The sequence below is a fragment of the Pipistrellus kuhlii genome, unplaced genomic scaffold, assembly GCF_014108245.1.
Source record: "Pipistrellus kuhlii isolate mPipKuh1 unplaced genomic scaffold, mPipKuh1.p scaffold_m20_p_1, whole genome shotgun sequence".
Classification (NCBI taxonomy): domain Eukaryota; kingdom Metazoa; phylum Chordata; class Mammalia; order Chiroptera; family Vespertilionidae; genus Pipistrellus; species Pipistrellus kuhlii.
Genome location: NW_023425404.1, coordinates 73,295,710 through 73,316,209, shown reverse-complemented (window position 1 = coordinate 73,316,209; position 20,500 = coordinate 73,295,710). Strand labels below are relative to the sequence as shown.

Below are 20,500 nucleotides of genomic sequence, written 5' to 3'. Positions count from 1 at the left end.
AAACCAACCAAGCCACACCAGTTTTTTGGGTAATATTTATTCTTCTTCTTTTTTTTTTTTTTTTTTTTTTTTTTTTTAACATCTTCACTTGAGTACATTTTCATTGATTTTTAGAGGGGAAGGAAGAGAGAGAGTCGGTGTGAGAAACATTGATCAGTTGCCTCATGCAAGCACTCCAACTGGGGCTGGAGATTGAATCCAAAACCCAGGATTGTGCCCTGACCAGGAATTGAACCCAGGACCTTTCAGTGTCCAGGGCAACACTCCTACCAACTGAGTCACACTGGCCAGAGTGCTTTTTTCTTAAATGTCATTATCTGTTAAGTTATTCTGTTAGGTGGTCCTAACTCATTTTGGCATCTTTGACCTCTGCTTTTAAGTGCCAGCATTTCAGTGCTTTTTGTGATCTCTATTGCCAGCTAATTTGGTTTTGTTTTTTTGTTTTTGTCATTTAATTTAGAATCCTAGAAAGTCTTTTTTTTTTTTTTTTTTTGATATATTTTATTGTGTTTTTACAGAGAGGAAGAGAGAGGGATAGAGTTAGAAGCATCGATGAGAGAGAATCATCAATCAGCTGCCTCTTGTACACCCCCTTCTGGGGATGTGCCCACAACCAAGGTACATGCCCTTGACCAGAATCGAACCCAGGACCTTTCAGTCTGCAGGCTGACGCTTTATCCACTGAGTCAAACCAGTTTCGGCCTAGAAAGTCTTAAAAGGTTGCAAACTAAAACCAAATAATAATGTAAGGGAAATAGCCCAAAAGCCATCCCTTTATGATGAGTTTTCTTTAATTTTTCAAAAATGTTTTTATTGGGGGAGAGAGAAACATCAATGATGAAATTCATCAGTTGGCTACCTCCTGCTTCCCACCTACTAGTGATCGAGCCCAGAAACCCAGGCATGTGCCCTGACCAGGAATCTATCCTTGACCTGGTTCTTGGGTGGACACTAACCGCTGAGCCGCACTGGCTGCAGGTTTTCTTTTACTGTTTCTGGCTTAATAGTTGTGTTTTTTTTCTTTTCCAAATATATTTTTACTGATTTTAGAGAGGAAGGGAGAGAAACATCAATGATGAAAGAGAATCATTGATCAGCTGCCTCTTGCAGGCCCCCTTCTGGGCATAGAGCCCACACCCCAGGCATGTCCCCTTGACTAGAATCCAACCCAGGACCTTTCAGTCCGCAGGCCAGCCAACGCTCTATCCACTGAGCAAGACTGGCTAGGGTAACAGTTGTTTTGATAGAGATTGCAGGGATTGATGATTTCACTACCTTTACTGTAAAATAGTTACTTTGAAAATCAAAATATTAACCAATAAAAAGAACTTGGTGCCGAAGCCGGTTTGGCTCAGTGGTAGAGCTTCGGTCTGGGGACTGAAAGGTCCCGGGTTCGATTCCGGTCAAGGGCATGTACATTGGTTGCGGGGACATCCCCGGTAGGGGGCGTGCAGGAGGCAGCTGGTCGATGTTTCTCTCTCATCGACGTTTCTAGCTCTCTCTCTCCCTTCCTCTCTGTAAAAAAAATCAAAATATATTTTAAAAAAAAGAACTTGGTGTTTATTCTTTTGTATTTGAATTTTATCTGGTCACAACTGTCTTTTTATCGTCTTTCTTCTCAAGGCCAGTATTTGAATCTTGATAAGGATCACAATGGCATGCTCAGTAAAGAAGAACTCTCCCGTTATGGAACAGCAACCATGACCAATGTCTTCTTAGACCGTGTTTTCCAGGAGTGTCTCACTTATGATGGAGAAATGGTATTAGTTTAAACCTAACATTTTTGAAATTTAGGTTCCCACAGCTTTCAAAAGCCTTTTTCTTGATGTGATACAGTGTTTTTTATATCAGTGTGTAACAGTATCTTAAAATGTATGAAATGATCAAATTTGAGATTCAAAGAGCCTTTAATCTTAAGGTAAATTTGTTTTACAACATGACTTGCCTATGGATTCTGGGCAAATAGAAAATTTTAATTTGTTCATTTCATTGTCATTGTACCAATTGTAAAGGGATGTAGACAAGGTAAAGTAAAATCTGAAAATTTGGCAAATGCTATTAACTATTTTCATAGAGATGGTTCATCCATTAAATTACCAGCTCAGATATAGTACCACACACACCACAGTTTAAATTTAAGAATCAGATCGTATTACTCTCCATTAAGTGTCTATATTAGAAGCTAAAGATTGACTGATATGTACCTGTCCTTATATTGCAGAAATTATAAATTACCATGCTTGCTATTAAATACATGTATTAAGGGTGTGATAAAATTTCCAAACCAATGATGCTTAAGAAATGGACAGATTGTCAGAAGAGAATCAAGGTTCTCGGTTTTATCACTAAGCTTTAATAGCAGTTTTCTAAACAATACCCTTGTTAGCCAACTGCAAAGGAAAAGGGGGAAAAGGCACAGAAACTTTTGTGATTCCCACCATTGTCTACAGTGAGGAACTTTATAAATGACTTCTGGTGAATAAAGAAAATCAGAATCTACAACTATGCTTGGAGATAAGACAATGATAAGTACATCTCTCTAGTTCTTTATACTGCAATTTAAGCAAAAAGGAATTCTTAATCTTAGCCTAAAAAAAAATCTCTTCCAAGAATAGAAATTTCTGAGATTCTCCCACATATTTTACTTATTTTCACTATGCAGAAAATGTAATCTATGACTAGATTTAAAATTTTTGAACAGTATACCAAATAGCTATTTGAATTTACTATCCTATTCATTCCAATAAATTTTTCTCAAAGTGACCAAACTGAAATGAAAATATAAGTGTGTGGCAATATACTCTAGCTTAGTCACTATGCTGTACATTTCAAAAGCATAATAAAAGAAAATTATGGCTTAACACAGAAAATCTCATAAGAAATGAACTATGTCTGAAAACCTGTCCTGTACAGATTAACTGCTGTATAGAATTCCTAAAAACCAATCTGAATGTTTTAAAACCTTGCCACTTTTGATTGCAAAATAATTTCAGATTATTAGACACTCAAAAAGTTATTTCTAGCCGAAACCGGTTTGGCTCAGTGGTAGAGCATCGGTCTGCGGACTGAAGGGTCCCGGGTTCGATTCAGGTCAAGGGCATGTACATTTGTTGCGGGCATATCCCCAGTAGGGGGTGTGCAAGAGGCAACTGGTCGATGTTTATCTCATCGACGTTTCTAGCTCTCTATCCCTCTCCCTTCCTCTCTGTAAAAAATCAATAAAATATATATATTTTAAAAAAGTTAATTCTAAATATGATCCCTAATGTTTTCTTTTCTATAGGACTATAAGACCTACCTGGACTTCGTTCTTGCATTAGAAAACCGAAAAGAACCTGCAGCTCTGCAGTATATTTTCAAATTGCTTGATATCGAGAACAAAGGATATCTGAATGTCTTTTCTCTTAATTACTTCTTTAGGGTAAGTCTCATTCATGTATATGAGTCATTGTTCCTTAACATATATGTTACATATACCATTTGGTTTAAAATACCATGTGTGCCAAACTGGTTTGGCTCAGTGGATAGAGCGTCTGCCTACGGACTGAAAGGTCCCAGGTTCAATTCCAGTCAAGGGCATGTACATTGGTTGCAGGCACATCCCTGGTAGGGGGTATGCAAGAGGCAGCTGGCCGATGTTTCTCTCTCATCGATGTTTCTAGCTCTCTCTCTCTCTCCCTTCCTCTCTGTGAAAAATCAATAAAGTATACTTAAAAATAAAAATAAAATAAAATACCACGTGCCCTGACTGGTGTGGCTCAGTTGGGCATCCTCCCGTGCACTGAAGGGTTACTGGTTCAATTCCTGGTCAGGCACATGGTTCAACTCCTGTTGCTGGCACATTCCTGGTCAGGGTTGCAGGACTTGACCCCTGATAAAGGGAGGCAACCAGTTGATGCAGGAGGCAGCCAATTGATGTTTTGCTCTCACATCAGTGTTTCTTTTTCTCCCTCTTTCTAAAAATAAAAAATGTTTTTTTAAAAAATGTTTAAGCTTCACATTTTCTAGTGAGTGACTCAGCTAAAATGTTTCTCAAGCCCTAACTGTTTTGGCTCAGTGGATAAAGCGTTGGCCTGGGGACTAAACGGTCCCAGGTTCGATTCCTGGTTGCGGAAACATACCCAGGGTGTGTACAGGCGGCAGACAATCTATGTTTCTCTCTCATTGATGTTTCTAACTCTTTATCCCTCTCCTTTCCTCTCTGTAAAAAATTAATAAAATATATTAAAAAGTAAAATGTTTGTCAAATTGGATCACAGTAGTTAACCCTTGAATAACAGTTTTGAACTGCATGTGTGTGTATCCACCTATATGCAGATTTTTTCAATGATACATTGAAAAAATGAGATTTCTCACTACAGTGAAGAAGTCTTATCAGTTACACTTAAGCTACCATAAAGCAATCGTGTTGCTATGTTTTCCATACATGAATCATCATACCTGAAAATTTTCATTTTCAGTTCTTTTCACTTTTGATATCTAATTGTAGTTGTCAAGTACAGGGAAAAATGTAGGGTGGGAGTGGAGGTGGTGGATTGGGTATCTTAAAAGAATAGGGAAGGTATGAGCAGCATCCGTGGGTCATGGGAGGTCACATGGAATGATTGCTAGGCCACATGGAAGGCTCATCTAAGGTTGGAGAATATTCCTGTGTTGTAGCAATAATCTGTAGTTTTGTATACTTCCTTTCTGAAGCTCTCAATAGCTAAAGTAGGGGTGTCGAACTCAATCAGAGAAGGGGCCAAAATCTAAAATCCAGCCTAAATCGCGGGCCGAATGGTTTACTGAACAGTCATAAACTGTCATTGTGATGGAAACGCAGCGGAGTGCAGTGATGACAGCGCGGTGCGGGCCACATTGCAAGGCCTGGCGGGACGGATTTGGCCCGCGGGCCTTGTGTTTAACACATGTGAGCTAAAGTGTAGGTCTAGAAAGGTTGATGGTTACACTGACCCAATATTTAGGTTTTGCTGAATACTTGATATGCAATGTCAAGAATGTTGGGAATATTGGCAAGAATGGTTTGATAGGAAAGTAATTGGAACTAGAAAGAGACCATGGATTTTTTTGGGGGGGGCAAAGGGGGCTATTCTGTATTTCATTTTTTATTTACAGATTTATTTCTGCTCAATACAGGCCATACAGGAACTAATGAAAATCCATGGACAAGATCCTGTTTCATTTCAAGATGTGAAGGTTACTTTTTTCCTTTAATTTACATAATGCCAGCTAACCATTTGTATTAAATTAAATTTTATATGAAAGTAACTTAAGAATTATAAAATACTGGACCAAATCAAGTTTTTGCTCTTATTTGTTCCAATGATATTTAGTCATTAGAAACTGAGACCACAGTTTGACTAATGGTTTTTGTAGTCTGATTTTAGCATTTTCACCCTTGTGTTCTCATTGACAGCTTTCATTCATTTTGATTGAAAATTAAAAGAGAATCAATATGACCTGCATCCTTTGGCAAACTATTCCACTGGAAACTGAATTTTTAACTTGGGAACTGTTTAGGTCAGGCACATTTTTAGTCTGATACTTTAAAGGGCTTGCTTTGGTATTACTTAGGAAGACATCAGTCCTACACTATGAAAACTACCACTGAAACATATGCTGCTACTTAGCACTTTAGTATTGAGACTTTCTCTAGCTATGAAAAACAAGGAGTATCCAGTATTGATTCAGGTTCAAACTGAATAATGTAATAACTCATTCAGGTTTAAAAAAGTATAAGATAAAGAGTTGTTTTGGTTTAATACAAATGAGACACATTTTAAACTGTGCAACAGGCAACTTAAGAACTAGTTAAGCACTACCTAGTTTGGCTCGGTCGGCCTGCGACGGAATAGTCACAGGTCCGACTTGGGCCAAGGGCGCGTGCTGGGGTTGCGGCTCGATCTCCAGTGGGGGGCGTGCAGGAGGCAGCCAAACAGTTCTTTCTCATCACTGATGTTTCTCTCCCCTCTCCCTTCCTCTTGAAATCAATAAAATAAATAAATCAATAGAACTAGTTAATTTTAGCTGAAACCGGTTTGGCTCAAGTGTCGGCTTGGGGACTCAGAGGTCCTGGGTTCGATTCCCGTCAAGGGCATGTACCTTGGTTGCAGGCATATCCCCAGTAGGGGGTGTGCATGAGGCAGCTGATCGATGACTTTCTCTCATCGATGTTTCTAACTCTCTCTCCCCCTTCCTCTCTGTACAAAATCAATAAAATATATATATTTTTTAAAATAGTTAATTTTAAATGGCCACCAACCTTGGAAGAGGAAGTTTCAAAAACACAAAAGTTTCTTTCTTTTACCTACATTGTTCTAAACTCTGGAAAATGTAATTTTTCTCCTTTAATGACACTAAATACTGAGTAATTTTATTACAAAAAGATTAAGAAACACGTACGAATTCTTTGTAAGTATTCATTTAGAAGAGGTTCTTCCAAATATTCCAGTAAATTTTAACACAATTTAATGTTATTCTAGATGACTAATTCTTTGATACCAACCCCCCACCCAGAGTGTAAAAGGTTGACATCAATATTGGAAATGAAATTTTGTCATAATCTTGGGCTCTGAAGACTTTAAGTTTGAGCTGAGTTTGCACTTAAATTGAAGGGTTTGCTTCATCACTAACTAAAGTACAAGTAGTTAGTTAACATGTACTCAAAGAACACTGCATTAAATATTGTAGTTTAGTTATTAATTACCTATGTAGTTTGTATTAGCTTAAACTCTGAGCCTCATTTTCTTCCTCATTGATAAGACAGTTATCACATAACTAAGGAATATTCCAGTAAAATTCTGTGAATACATAGAAAAAGAGACTGCTTATCTGTTGAATCATTTTTTCTTTACAAAAATGTTATGTAAGCTTAAGTGCTGAATTTTAGGTCACTGTGTGATAAAAATTAAGTGAATCATATATCAGATTCCATTGTGTTTTTCTTCTTTCTTGCAGGATGAAATCTTTGACATGGTAAAGCCAAAGGATCCTTTGAAAATCTCGCTTCAGGATTTAATCAACAGTAATCAAGGAGACACAGTCACCACCATTCTCATCGATCTGAATGGCTTCTGGACTTATGAGAACAGAGAAGCCCTTGTTGCAAATGACAATGAGAACTCTGCAGACCTTGATGATACATGATCTCAAAAACTAGACTGTATTCATTACCATAAGCTTGAGTGCTACATGAAACCTTTGAAGCAGAATCCTTAGAAATGGTCTAAATAAAAACTTCAAATGCCTATAGAACACAGAAAATGTTCGCATTATTGGAATAGTTTGGAAGCAATAGGACCAAATTAGGAAGCAATAAATTCTGTTTCCACTTAGCTTAAATATGACAAATGTGATTTGCTGAAAGCGGTCCACTTTAAATCTGTGTAATATTTAGGACTACTTCTGACATTAGTCATTAAGAATTTGAATACCTGAAAGGTAGTTTAAATTATGTGATCATTTAATCTTGAATATTCTCCTAAAGTATTATATCTATCAAAGATTACAGACTTCCCCACTCATTTCATTTCTGGATTAGAAGTATTTACTAGTAGATAAGATGTTTCTTTTTGTAGGATATTTCAATAAAAAAGTATTGAAGTTAATATTTTACTTTAAAATCATTGGTATAAAAAATCTGTCTAGTTTTATTAACTAGTACCAGGGTTACCTTTTATAAAACCAGTTTGTTAGGATTATTGTGAACTCACTGTAAAGGTTCTCAATTACATTATGTCTAGTTTTATGAGATAAAAGAATATCACGAACTATGATCCACAAGGAACAGTAAATATTAAAAGGAAGAAAAACAAAGGCTTAAAAATAAGACAAAACCATTTAATGCATTTATGGGAAATTTTATAGTTTGCATAAATAAAAATATAAAAATTTAAGGCACAGTGTATAACTATGTAAACATTACAAACTGGCCACAGTTAGACAAAGAAAATAAAATTCAAGAAGCATAAAATCTTCATAGGTCATTATCTTCCTTCTACTATAATCAGAAAAGTTTCTAGTTTTTGTTAGATATATTACCTCCAACGAGAGAAGATTCAGATCACCTTCACTGGATAACCAAATATCAGAGTTGGAAATACTAACTCAAAAACAAATTGGAGGGAAGGTGTCAGGTTAGCATGTTTTAGAACTATTGGTAAACTATAACTTATGGTTACATTAATTATATAATCTGATAACTAATCTTTTAAGTACTAAATTATCTGGTATAGACCCATTACTAAAAAGATTCCTATCATATGCCATGAGCCACCACACCATAAATCCATAAAAACATTTAAAAAAGGAAACCTATCTTATTTAATGTTATAGACTCAATCACCTTTCCATAAAATAAACTTAAGGAAAGAAAATTCAAAGTGCTTTTATCTTGCTCCTTTTTATTACTCAGTGAACCTTCTTTAGTATGAAGTTAATGGTTAGATTTATAAATAAGACATGAAAAAATCAGAGAAATTCCTCATTTTCATCTGAGATTAGGAATATCAACTCTTATTAGCCTTAATCAGTAACTTAACCAATTTTTTTTTCATTCACAAATAACAGACAAGCATGATAACTCTTAATTGGCAATTAGGGCTCTAAAATGTCATTGACATTTTTATAAAGATCATTTTAAAACCAAAGCACTAATTTGACACACAGTAAAAGCATAATACAAATAACCAAATTTCAGATCTGACTTTTGCTAGATAGAGCTTAAGAATAAAGCAAACAGTTTTCCCTTTATAGATAATTTAAAATATAAATAACTGTATTAAATCCCACTGAATAGAGAATGTGAAAGTTCCTGGTATAAAAACCACCTTAGTGTTTGAAGTTTGAGTCATTGCATTCTATGGTGGGACAGAGACTGGATTTTGTTTGCTTTCTGTAAATACTTCACATTCTCCCTCCATTTCAAAATTGAGATTCACAAATGAACTGGACACCACTGTTTCTGGTTGATCTGTCTGAACAATGGAATCAGCCTGCAGCTTATTCTGTTGGTAGTGTCTTTCTGCTTCTTCAGACATCCTGTTTTCTTCCTCCTCCTCCTCCTCCTAAAGAGAAAATATCAAGAATCGTTAAAATATATCCAAAAGGAATAGTATTTGTTCCCAATTTTAGCTTGTTTTTCTCTTTAAAAAAGTATATTTTATTGACTTTTTTCACAGAGAGGAAGGGAGAGGGATAGAGAGTTAGAAACATCAATGAGAGAGAAACATTGATTAGTTGCCTCTTGCACACCCCCTATTGGGGATGTGTCGGCAACCAAGGTACATGCCCTTGACAGGAATCCAACCTGTGTCCTTTCAGTCTGCAAGCTGATGCTTATCCACTGAGCCAAACCGATTTGGGCTGTTTTTCTTCTCTTTTAACCAAAACAGTATCATGTACAATTCACTTTGGTCTACTTAAGACATATTTCCTTCCCTTTCATTCCCAAATTCAAAAACTATTACATGACATTTTAGAAAAGTGGTGTCATTTTTAAAAATACATCTTTATTATTGAAAGTATTAACAGATGTCCCCATTTTTCCACCACTGACTCCCTCCACCCCGCTCACAGCCCCTCCTCAGCCCTTCATGGCACTATTGTCTGTGTCCACAGATTATGCATATTTTATCTAATAAAAGAGTAATATGCAAATTGACCATACCTCCACTATACCACAAGCCACACCAACCAACCACACCCATCAGCCAATCAGAGCTAGTATGCAAATTAACCTGAACCAAGATAGTTACGGCCAGAGAGAGCAGGAGGGAGGCTTGGGTTTCCCAGGTCATGGAAGAAGCCAAGCTTTCCGCCTGCCCGAGCCGGCCTAAGCCTCCACTCAAGGCTACAAAGTTTCAATTATAGAAGGTAAACAAATCCAAACAAATGGCGGGAGCAACAGAGCAAGCAGAAGGCGTGGCTCCACTCCAGACTACAAAGTTTCAATTATAGAAGGTAAACAAATCCAAACAAATGGCGGGAGCAACAGAGCAAGCAGAAGGCGTGGCTCCACTCCAGGCTACAAAGTTTCAATTGTAGAAGGCAAATTCCAGATACCAGGGCCTTGCTTGGGTCGATGGGGGGCGTGGCCGACCTGCAAACCACCATAGGCCCCTCACCCAGGCCACCCCACATCCCAAGGGAACCCCTCCCTGATCCAGGACACCCTTCAGGGCAAACCAGCTGGCCCCCACCCATGCACCAGGCCTCTATCCTACCTAATAAAAGAGTAAGATGCGCTGAAACTGGTTTGGCTCAGTGGATAGAGCATTGGCTTACAGACTGAAAGGTCTCAGGTTCAATTCCAGTCAAGGGCATGTACCTTGGTTGCTGGCACATCCCCAGTAGGGAGTGTGCAAGAGGCAGCTGATCAATGTTTCTAACTCTCTATCCCTCTCTCTTCCTATCTGTAAAAACTCAATAAAATATATTATCTTTTAAAAAGAGTAATATGCAGATTGACCATCACTCCAATATACAAGATGGCTGCCCCCATGTGGTCAAAGATCCTGCCCACGTGTGGACACAAGATGGCCAGCAGGGGAGGGCAGTTAGGAGGGACCAGCCCTGCAAGGGAGGGCAGTTGAGGGTGATCAACCCTGCAGGGGAGGTCAATTAGGAATCATCAGGCCAGCAGAAGAGGGAAGTTGGAGGCAAACAGGCTGGCATGGGAGCAGTTAGTCATCAATCAGGGTGGCATGGGAGTGGTTAGGGGGTGATCAGGCTGGCAGACAGAAGTGGTTAGGGGCAATCAAGAAGGCAGACAGGCGAGCAGTTAGGAGCCAGCAGTCCTGGATTGTGAGAGAGATGTCTGGATTGGGCCTAAACAGGCAGTTGGACATCCCTTGAGGGGTCCCAGATTGGAGAAAGTGCAGGCTGGGCTGAGGGACACCACCACCCTCCTCCACCCCATGCACAAATTTCATGCACCGGGCCTGTAGTATACATATAATTATTTAACCTCTTCCTGCCCTCCCCTTTCCCTCTTAGATGAGACCTGAACTACGTTGAAAGGGGTTTTATCTTTTCAGATTAAGTCTAATCTAAAACTATAGCTAATACTATTATCACTTCGATTATAGGGTATCAGCCTGTTCATTGGAACAGGGTGGTCTAGCCACTAAATTGACATAGCATGGTTAGTGTTCCCATAAGCACCTGGTAACAAATAAGGCAGTCTCTGTCCTCAAAAAGTTTACAATCTAAGAGGGAAGTTAAGACACGTAATAACAGCATTAAGAGAGAAAGGAATAACTAGAGATTTAGAAATAATAACTTACAGAACTACTACCATATTTTCCGGTGTATAAGACGACCCCCTAATTTTACAGTTAAAACATAGGCTTAGGCCTATATTCGCTGTATAAGACTACCCCCCACTTCCGAGGCAACACCAGTTCTTTTTCTAATAGACTGCCTCTCTGACTCTGGCCAATCTGAGCAGGCTTTTTTTCGTTTCAAAAGTCGTCTGATACGAAAATACGTTAAGTTCATGGAAGAGGTGGCATGTGTACTGGTCCCTGCAGTATGGGTACAGAATGACTAACCTGTTAAGAAGATTAATCTAGAGCTTGCTTGAGAATGAATGAGAAAGGCCACTTAGAGAGGCTATACTCCCCATGAGGTAATGAGGTTCTAAACAAGTCGTTCATCAAATATTTTTGAAACCAAATAAATATAAAGTCAGTTGCGCTTTCCAGATTCATCTCCAGCCATTCTGTTTTACTCTATGCTCCAGTGACAATAAAGTAGTATTCTTGCCATTTCCCCAAACATTCAATTTCATTTCTCTACATTCTATGTTTATCTAAATTGCCCTCAAGTGCTTGAAGGAGAATAGTAAGAGATACTAATATTTATTTTATTTTCACTAATATATACTAGGTGCTGTTCTATTTTACATATTAATTCATTTAATCCTTAGAGCAACCCTAGCATGGATGCTGCAATTTTCATTATAAAGATGAGTAAACGGAAGCTTATAAAGGTTAAGTATTTTGCACAAGGTAACAAAGTTAGAAGTGGCAGAGCCAGAATTTGAATTCAGACTCTTTGGTTCTTGGGCCCATGCTCTTGAATGCTAAAGCTTTCTCATTGTTTAAGGCTAAACTCATTTCACTCCCCACTCTAAGACCTCACTATAGACAGACTTGCTTCACATCTCTGTGCCTTCACTACTGGCACTTACACATTTCTAGTAACTGTAATTTTCTGTGCATCAAACTCACTCCAGTTCTGCATGCAGTCCATGCATCCTAAGGAGAGAGATTGGGTCTTGTTTCCTTAGCTTAATATTGGAAGATAATAATCCAGAAAGAGGTATGTGAAGATTAATAACATGCATAGCACCTAGCACAGTGAATCTAGCTCAATTTTACAAACAGATCCCAGGAAACTTTCAGTATTAAAAAATTCCAAAATGTATGCTAATTTGATTTTTTTTAAATGCCTCGGAAATGAAATGCCTAGCACATAAGGGAGTTGCCTTTTGGGTACCTAGAGAATACATGAGTTCAATACATAACCCATCAAGTCCGTAGCAAACAAAACCTAATCAAGAAAATGTAAAAGAGAGACACACCTCCTTCTTCATCCGGTAATACTCATCAATGGCATACTGGTATTTTGGGGTACTGATGCCCAAAACAGATGCAATCTTCTCTCCAAGAAAGTCACACACTAAAGATACAAAAGTTAAATAGCTTACAATAATTCATAGCATTTCTTTTTTTAAAAAATTATTTTTATAAACATTTCTTGAGCACTTTCTATGTGTAAAGCACTGTAGAAATACGAAAGTTATAGTTCCCGCCCTCAGAGATTATGAAGACTCAATATCTCTTCCGTATATAATTCCTTGATTTCCTCAAGAAGCATCTATGGCTTTTTATGGGCACCTGTTAACACTGCCAGTAATACTTACCACCAAGTATTATAATTATTTGTTCCATGTCTATTTCTTTCTTTTTTTTAATGCATATCCTTAGAGAGCTAGCATGCCAATGGGCTGAAGAAGAGGAATGGCTTGTACCATACATACCAGGCACTGTAAGGTTAGACTCAGAGAGGCTGAAGAACTTGCCAAGCTGACAAAACAAATCCAAAATTCTATCAGGACTGAATATAAAACTAATGCTGTTTTCATTTCACCAGACTGTCCAGCATATACGGAATACTCAGTAAATTTAAAAAATATATATCTTATTGATTTTTCACAGAGGGGAAGAGAGAGGGATAGAGAGTTAGAAACATTGATGATAGAGAAACATTGACCAGCTGCCTCCTGCACACCCTCCACTGGGGATGTGCCCACAACCAAGTACATGCCCTTGTCCAGAATTGAACCTGGGACCCTTGAGTCCACAGCCCAACGCTCTATCCACTGAGCCAAACCAGTCAGGGCAATGCTCAGTAAATGTTTGTTGAATTAATTACTATTCAAAATTAGATATAATAAAAAGGCACAAAGTGATAGAAGCTATGAAGCAAGAGAAAGCTTTATGATTTAAAACCTATATTTAAAGTTTGCATGATTGAGTCATAAGCTGATTATTTATTTCAAATATGATTTAGTTGTATCTAAATCTAAATATATAAAAGCATAAGCAACCAGCTGACCAGCCAACCGGCCGGTAGCTATGATGCACACTGACCACCAGGGGGGCAGATGCTTGATCTAGGAGGGGAAACCACAGGCGTGGAAACATGGAACAAATGATAAATCTCAGAGGGAAGAAGGGTTTCAAGGGAGGGCTGGAAGAGATTAGCCAAAGATCTTATATGCATACTAGAAGCCTGGTGCATGGATTGGGGTCCCTCGGCCTGGCCTGTGGGGATCAGGCCGAAACTGGCTCTCTGACATCCCCCAAGGGGTCCCGGATTGTAAGAGGGTGCAGGCCAGGTCGACGGATCCCAATGAAGCACAAATCCGTGCACAATGCCTCTAAGTCTATAAGAAATAAAATACTAGCCTAGCAGTTTGGTTCAGTAAATAGAGCATTGGCCTCCATAATGAAGGCTCACGGGTTTAATTCCAGTCAAGGGCAAATACCCAGATTGTGGGCTCAGTTCAGTAGGGGGTATTGCAGGAAGCAGCCAATCAATGATTCTCTCTCATCACTAATGTTTCTCTCTCTCTCTCTCTCTCCCTCCCTCTCTCTCTCTCTCTCTCTCTCTCTCTCTCCCTCTCCCTCCCTCCCTCCCTCCCTCCCTCCCTCTCCCTTCCTCTCTGAAATGAATACAAATATATTTTTAAAAAGAAAATAAAACATTGCCCAGGCCTGGTAGCTCAGTTGGTTAGAGCATCATCTAGATACACCAAGACTGTGGGTTCCATCCCCAGTCAGGACACATATAAGAATCAACCAGTAAGTGCATAAATAAATGTAACAGCAATATCTCTCTCTCTCTCTCTCTCTCTCTCTCTCTCCCTCCCTCCCTCTCTCTCTCTTCTCTCCCCTCACCCCATCAATTAAAAATTTTAAAAATATATTAATGACATAAATGAATTATAACTACAGGCTTTAGGGTACCAAATGACAAAATATAACAAGTACTAACAAAAAAAGGTTTAAGAATGTGAAAATCGTATCTAAATTAATATAGCCATTTTCAATACTTTAAATACACACACACACACACACACACACACACACACACACAAACAAAAGCTGAAGAATGTTTTAAGATGAAGTACAAGTGAGATTGATACCTTTCAATCCTAACTCCCTATTGCTTCTCCTTCACTTCTGAAATACTCCTTTATGGCAAAGTTCCTGGAGCACATGACAGTAGTTATACAATATTCAAACAGAAAAGTAATACCTGAGAGAGTTGACGTGGCTGCACGAAGCATATAAAACCATAAGTAGGGACCCCAGGTAAGTTTTGTCTGTAACAAAAAGTTGGGTTAGCAATACTTAAACCTACTCATTCTCTTTATTAAGGCCAAAAGTAAACAATACTTGGTGAGCACAGAGTAATCTACAGATAGTACTACAAATAAACTATACTCCAATAAAAAATATAAAACCTTTATAGCTAGAACTCCATCTTATATTTACCCATATCACTACCACCACCTTAAGCCCATGGAATAATCAAAAGAAAGCAGCAGCCACTGAAATGGAGTTGGTAAGTCAGTCTTAATTATTTAAGAGTTGATATTTCAGAGCCTTCCTTTTTCTACCATGCTGCTTTCTGTCTTCATTGTTCACCAGCATTATCAGAGAAAGTGCAGTCAACGGAAAGGGGCCTTAAGAAATCATACAGCTGAAACCGGTTTGGCTCTATGGATAGAGCATCAGCTTACGGACTGAAGGGTCCCGGGTTCGAATTCGGTACAGGGCATGTACCTTTGTTGCAGGCACATCCTCAGTGGAGGGTGTGCAAGAGGCAGCTGATAGATGATTCTCTCTCATCGATGTTTCTAACTCTCTATCCCTATCTCTTCCTCTCTGTAAAAAATCAATAAAATATATATATATTTAAAAAAAAAAAAAAAAGAAAGAAATCATACAGAACACACTTGTGATATAGTGGGGAAATTAAGGTTCAGAGACATTAAGCAGAATAACAGCATAGCAAATAAACTTTATTAGTGGGAAAATAAACAACCACTAAGTGGCAAGATGAGGTTTTTTTTGTTTCTTTAAGGTCTAAAAAGGAATTAAGACCGTAGCTCAGTGTATCGGGTCTAGTAATAATTAGTGTCGTTTTTTAACATTCGTTTAAAATCTTGCTTGGCGTTGACTTGTATTGACATAACCTTCAAACACGTGGTATCTACAGAACGTGTGAAGTGCAATTAACAAGTTTTGCTTGAAAAAGTTTGTGTTTGGTTTGGTTTTTGTTGCAAAACTAGGGCTAAGAAGATGGCGGATGAAGAGCATATTCGGCACTGCATGCTTTACGAGTTCCAATTAGGAAGAAAAGCAAGTGAGGCTGCAAAAAACATCTGTAGTGCTCTTGGTCAAGATGCAGTTAGCACCAGAAAATGCCAGCGTTGGTTTGAGAAATTTCGCGAGGGAAATTTTTCGTTAGATGACAAGAGTGGTCGAGGCCATGTGTCCAATTTTGATCAAGAAGCTCTTCAAGCTCTTTTGGTGCAAAATCCTCAAATTACCCAACAAGAGCTTGCGACAACTTTAAATTGTTCACAGAAAACAATTTCCAATCAATTGCGTGCACTTGGCAAAGTCCAAAAGTTTGGAAAATGGGTTCCTCATGAGTTGACCGACAACAACCGTAATCAAAGAGTCACAATTTGCAGTTCGCTCCTCTCTCGTCAAAACCGTTTGCCGTTTTTAGAGAAAATTGTTACCAGAGGTGAAGAATGGGTGCTGTATGTTAATTTGAAAAGGCGGCCCCAATGGTTGGACAAAAATGAGGCTCCGCACCCCACGCCAAAACCTGACTTGCACGCGAAAAAAGTGATGTTGTGTGTTTGGTGGAATTTTAAAGGAATTCTTCATTATGAACTTTTACCATCTACCCAAACCATTACAAGTGCAGTGTATAGTGCCCAATTGGAAAGGTTAGCCCAAGCTTTAAGAGAAAAAGAACCCACGCTGATTAATCGGAAGGGCGTAATTCTTCACCATGATAACGCACGACCACATACTGCAAGAATCACTGCTGAAAAACTGCGCCAGTTGGAATGGGAAGTTCTCCCTCAACCTGCATATTCTCCTGATATTGCCCCTTCCGATTACCATTTGTTTCGTTCTTTGCAAAACTTTCTTCTTGGAAAAAAATTTAATAATGAAGAATGCCTCAAAAATGCATTGACCGAATTTTTGGCATCAAAATCACAAGAATTTTACAACAGAGGGATTAAAATGCTTCCTGAGCTTTGGGCACAAGTAGTAGAAAACAACGGCAACTATATTGTTGATTAAATTTTGTTGTATTGTTTAAATAAATTCGATTTAAAAAAAGTATTAGAAAACGACATTAATTATTACTAGACATAATATACAATATTTCGTAGGCCAGGGCCACTGGGAGAATGCAACCTCCATTGCACACCTTAATTTTGGTGCTGTAACTCCAAAGAGTGCTTTTGTGAACTGAAGCCTGCCACACAGATGACAGTTTGCATCTGTGGATGAAAATGATAATACAAGCATGCTTGCCCAGCCAGTGTGGAGCGCTGACCTATGAACCAGGAGGTCAAGGATTGATTCTCAGTCAGGGCACATGCCCAGGCTGTGGGCTTCATTCCCAGTGTGGGGCATGCAGGAGGTAGCCAATAATGATTCTTTCTTATCATTTATGTTTCTGTCTCTCCCTCTCCCTTCTTCTCTGAAATAAAGATAAAATAATAAAAAATACAAGCATGCTTCACTGTACCAATATTTTGTTCATCAAAAGAAAAGATATTGCCTGGGTCAGTGTGGCTCAGTTGGTTGAGAGTCGTCCTGTGCACCGAAAGGTCACTGATTTGATTCCTGGTCAGGGCACATGCCCAGGTTGCAAGCTCGATCCGCAGTGCAGATGGCAGCCAATCGATGTTTCTCTCTCACATCAATATATGTTGCTTTCTTTCTCTCTCTCTCCACTCTCCTCTCTAAAAGCAATAAAAGTATTTTTAAAAGCTGCCACAATTTAAAAAAGAGAAAAAAAACAAAAACTTGGTATAGAGTTTGCATTCAATCAAATACACTGTTTTGATATTTGCTCCAGGGAGCGGAGAAAAAGATAAACTTGTCCATAACCTTCTTAGCTAAGATACGTTATTGATTATAAGGGCATTAAAAAAAGCAAATGCAGACTATTTCTAAGACTAAAAACTGTAGACACTAGAAACAACTCTTTCCTTTTTGTTGGTGAAATAGTATCTTCCTTTCCTGATATCTAAAGCTGACGTTGTTGTAAATTTTAATATTATTTCCTTTTCTTCATGGTTAAGAGAGGGAGATTACATTTTTTTATTTTCAATTACAGTTGACATTCAATATTATTATTTAAGAATAATTTACTGATTTTGAGAGAGAGAGGAAGGGAGAGGGTTCTAGTGTAGGCTCTTGAGCCACCTGTCCTTTTGGTTCAGTAAGATCAGTGTCTAAACCAGGAGTGAAAAGTCTGGCCCTGCCAAGGCATTAGGAATTAATTAAATGTTTGACTAAATATAGCAGGCTAATTTTTAAGTTGATAATTGTATATGGCCCACAAATGATGTTATAAATATCCAATGGCCCTTAGAAGAAAAAAGGTCCCTCTCTACCTCCCTCCCGCCTCAGTCTGATCAAAGGACCCTATAAATTAATTCTGAATAACTGTGTGATGACAGATGTTACTCAAGAATCCTTATGCATTTCTTCAGTCTGGAGCAAGTTTGGCTCTTTAGTAGTCACAGCCTGATATTAGCAATTATTTTCTCTAGAAACAACCCCAACATATAGAAATCCACACCATTTTCCAAAAGTATGTTTAATCCTTTCCTATATTTAGTCCTTTTTTATACTTTCTTGGTCCTATCATTTACCATGTGTTATACAATTTGGTTCCATTCTCTATATTTCTGCACTGTTCACTTGCTGTAAAAATCATAAGGTAAATACCAACGTCAGCATATCTTAAACAATAGCTCCGAAAATAGCTTTCATCCCCACATTAGAGACACCTCCTACTCTAAATATAGAAGATATAACAGATTATTTTTCCTGACAGTTTTCAAAGTCATTTGAATGAGCACTGGATGTTAATTTAAAAAGTAAAGTTGGCCCTGACCGGTTGCTCAGTGGTTAAGAGCGTCAGCCAGTCAATCCTGGGTCAAGAATATGGTGCAGGCTCAATCCTGGCCCTGATTCTCTCTCTCACATCAATGTTTCTTTCTCACATCGATGTTTCTCTCTCTTTCCCTCCCCTCCTTCTCCAAATGTCAATTTCTGAGACAGTATTCCTGAAAGACAAGTAAGGTAGCTCTTAGTTTTTATTTACACAAGAATGAATGACTCAACAAACAAATTTAACTAAGAACATACTGTTGTCTTCCCCATTTACTATATATACTACAATATATATATATAGACATATACTATATTGAAATATATAGCATATGTCCCAAATGCTTACATTCCTAAAGTGGAATAACTAGGCCAAAAATATAATCATTTGGAAAGCTCTTCCTTCATAGTGCAAAACTTTACACCAGGAAATTTACCAATATACACAGAGCAATGCATGAGATGCCCATTCCCTAGTACCCTTACCACAGCATATTGTTCTTTTACTTTTAAAAAAAAACTGACAAGTGAAAAATGAGCCCAGAAAATTTTGAGTTCTTTATCAGAACAGAGATAGAAGACACTGACAACGCCCTGCCATACTAACAGACAGCAGCTGTGTGTCGCTGAAGGATGCCCAGGACCAAACCAAAGACGGTTGAACCTGCATCAACATCATTTGTCAACCAACCAGATCTGAAATACCATGGCTGACATGTATACATAAGGAACTGTTTGATAATGAAATTGGGACTCAAAAGAACTACTGGCCAAGAAAGGAAATCTAGGTCTCCATTTCTTTATTCTTTTTTTAAATAATTATTGTTGAAAGTATTACATATGTGCCCTCCTCCCTCCCCTCCTCACCTCCCAGCTCCCCAACCCCAAGGCTTTAGCACCCTATTGCCCAAGTCCATGGGTTATGCATTTATGCATATAAGGTCTTTGGTTGATTACCTCCCACGCACCTCCCCCCACCTTCCCCCTGAGATTCTGCACTCTGTTCCATGCTCCCATGTTTCTGGACCCATTCTGTTCATCAGCTTATTTTGTTACTTAGATTCCACATATAAGTGAGATCAAGTGATACTTGTCTTTCTGACTGACTTATTTCACTTGGCATAATATTCTCCAGGTCCCTCTATGCTATCTCAAAGGGTAAGAAATTCTTTTTTACTGCTGCATAGTATTCCATGGTATAAATGTACCACTGCTTTTTTATTCACTCATCTACTGATGGGCACTTGAGCTGTTTCCAGATCTTAGCTATTATAAATTGTGCTGCTATGAACACAGGGATGCATACATTCTTTCTAACTGGTGCTTTGGATTTCTTAGTATATATATTCCTAGGAGATCACTAGATCAAATGACAGTTCCATGTTTAATTTTTTGAGGAAACTCCATACTGTTTTCCATAATGATTGCACCAGTCTACATTCCTACCAGCAGGTACTAGGGTTCCCTTTTCTCCACATCCTCACAAGCACTTGTCATTTGTTGATTTGTTTGTGTTTTTTGTTTGTTTTTTTAAATAAATCTTTATTGTTCAAATTATTACAGTTGTTCCTCTTTTTTTCCCCCCATAGCTCCCTTCCCACCCTCTTCCCTTACCTCCCCCTGACCACTGTCCTCCCCCATAGATGTACAATTTTTGTCCAGTCTCTTCCTGCACCCCCCACACACCTTTACCCCTGAGATTTGTCAGTCCATTCTCTTTCTATACCCCTGATTCTATTATATTTACCAGTTTATTCTGTTCTTCA

General features: G+C 38.3%; 2 protein-coding genes across 4 annotated transcripts in view; one reads left to right on the top strand and one right to left on the bottom strand.

Annotated features, from left to right (window-relative positions):
• Nucleotides 1-7,254, top strand: part of PPP2R3C (protein phosphatase 2 regulatory subunit B''gamma) — a 29,582-nt gene extending 22,328 nt beyond the window's left edge. For all 3 annotated transcript variants that reach the window (XM_036451808.2, XM_045585358.1, XM_045585357.1), the window contains 4 exons: nt 1,624-1,760; nt 3,284-3,421; nt 5,137-5,196; nt 6,958-7,254. In XM_036451808.2, coding sequence (XP_036307701.1) covers nt 1,624-1,760; nt 3,284-3,421; nt 5,137-5,196; nt 6,958-7,146 — 524 coding nt within the window. In that variant the 3' untranslated portion in view covers nt 7,147-7,254. The remainder of the gene's footprint in view (nt 1-1,623; nt 1,761-3,283; nt 3,422-5,136; nt 5,197-6,957) is intronic.
• Nucleotides 7,255-7,843: 589 nt separating this feature from the next.
• FAM177A1 (family with sequence similarity 177 member A1) overlaps nt 7,844-20,500 on the bottom strand; it is a 28,778-nt gene continuing 16,121 nt past the window's right edge. The window contains exons 3-5 of the mRNA XM_036451853.2: nt 14,830-14,896; nt 12,587-12,684; nt 7,844-9,065 (exon numbers count right to left, since the gene is read on the bottom strand). Of these exons, the coding sequence (XP_036307746.1) occupies nt 8,859-9,065; nt 12,587-12,684; nt 14,830-14,896 (372 nt within the window). The 3' untranslated portion in view covers nt 7,844-8,858. The remainder of the gene's footprint in view (nt 9,066-12,586; nt 12,685-14,829; nt 14,897-20,500) is intronic.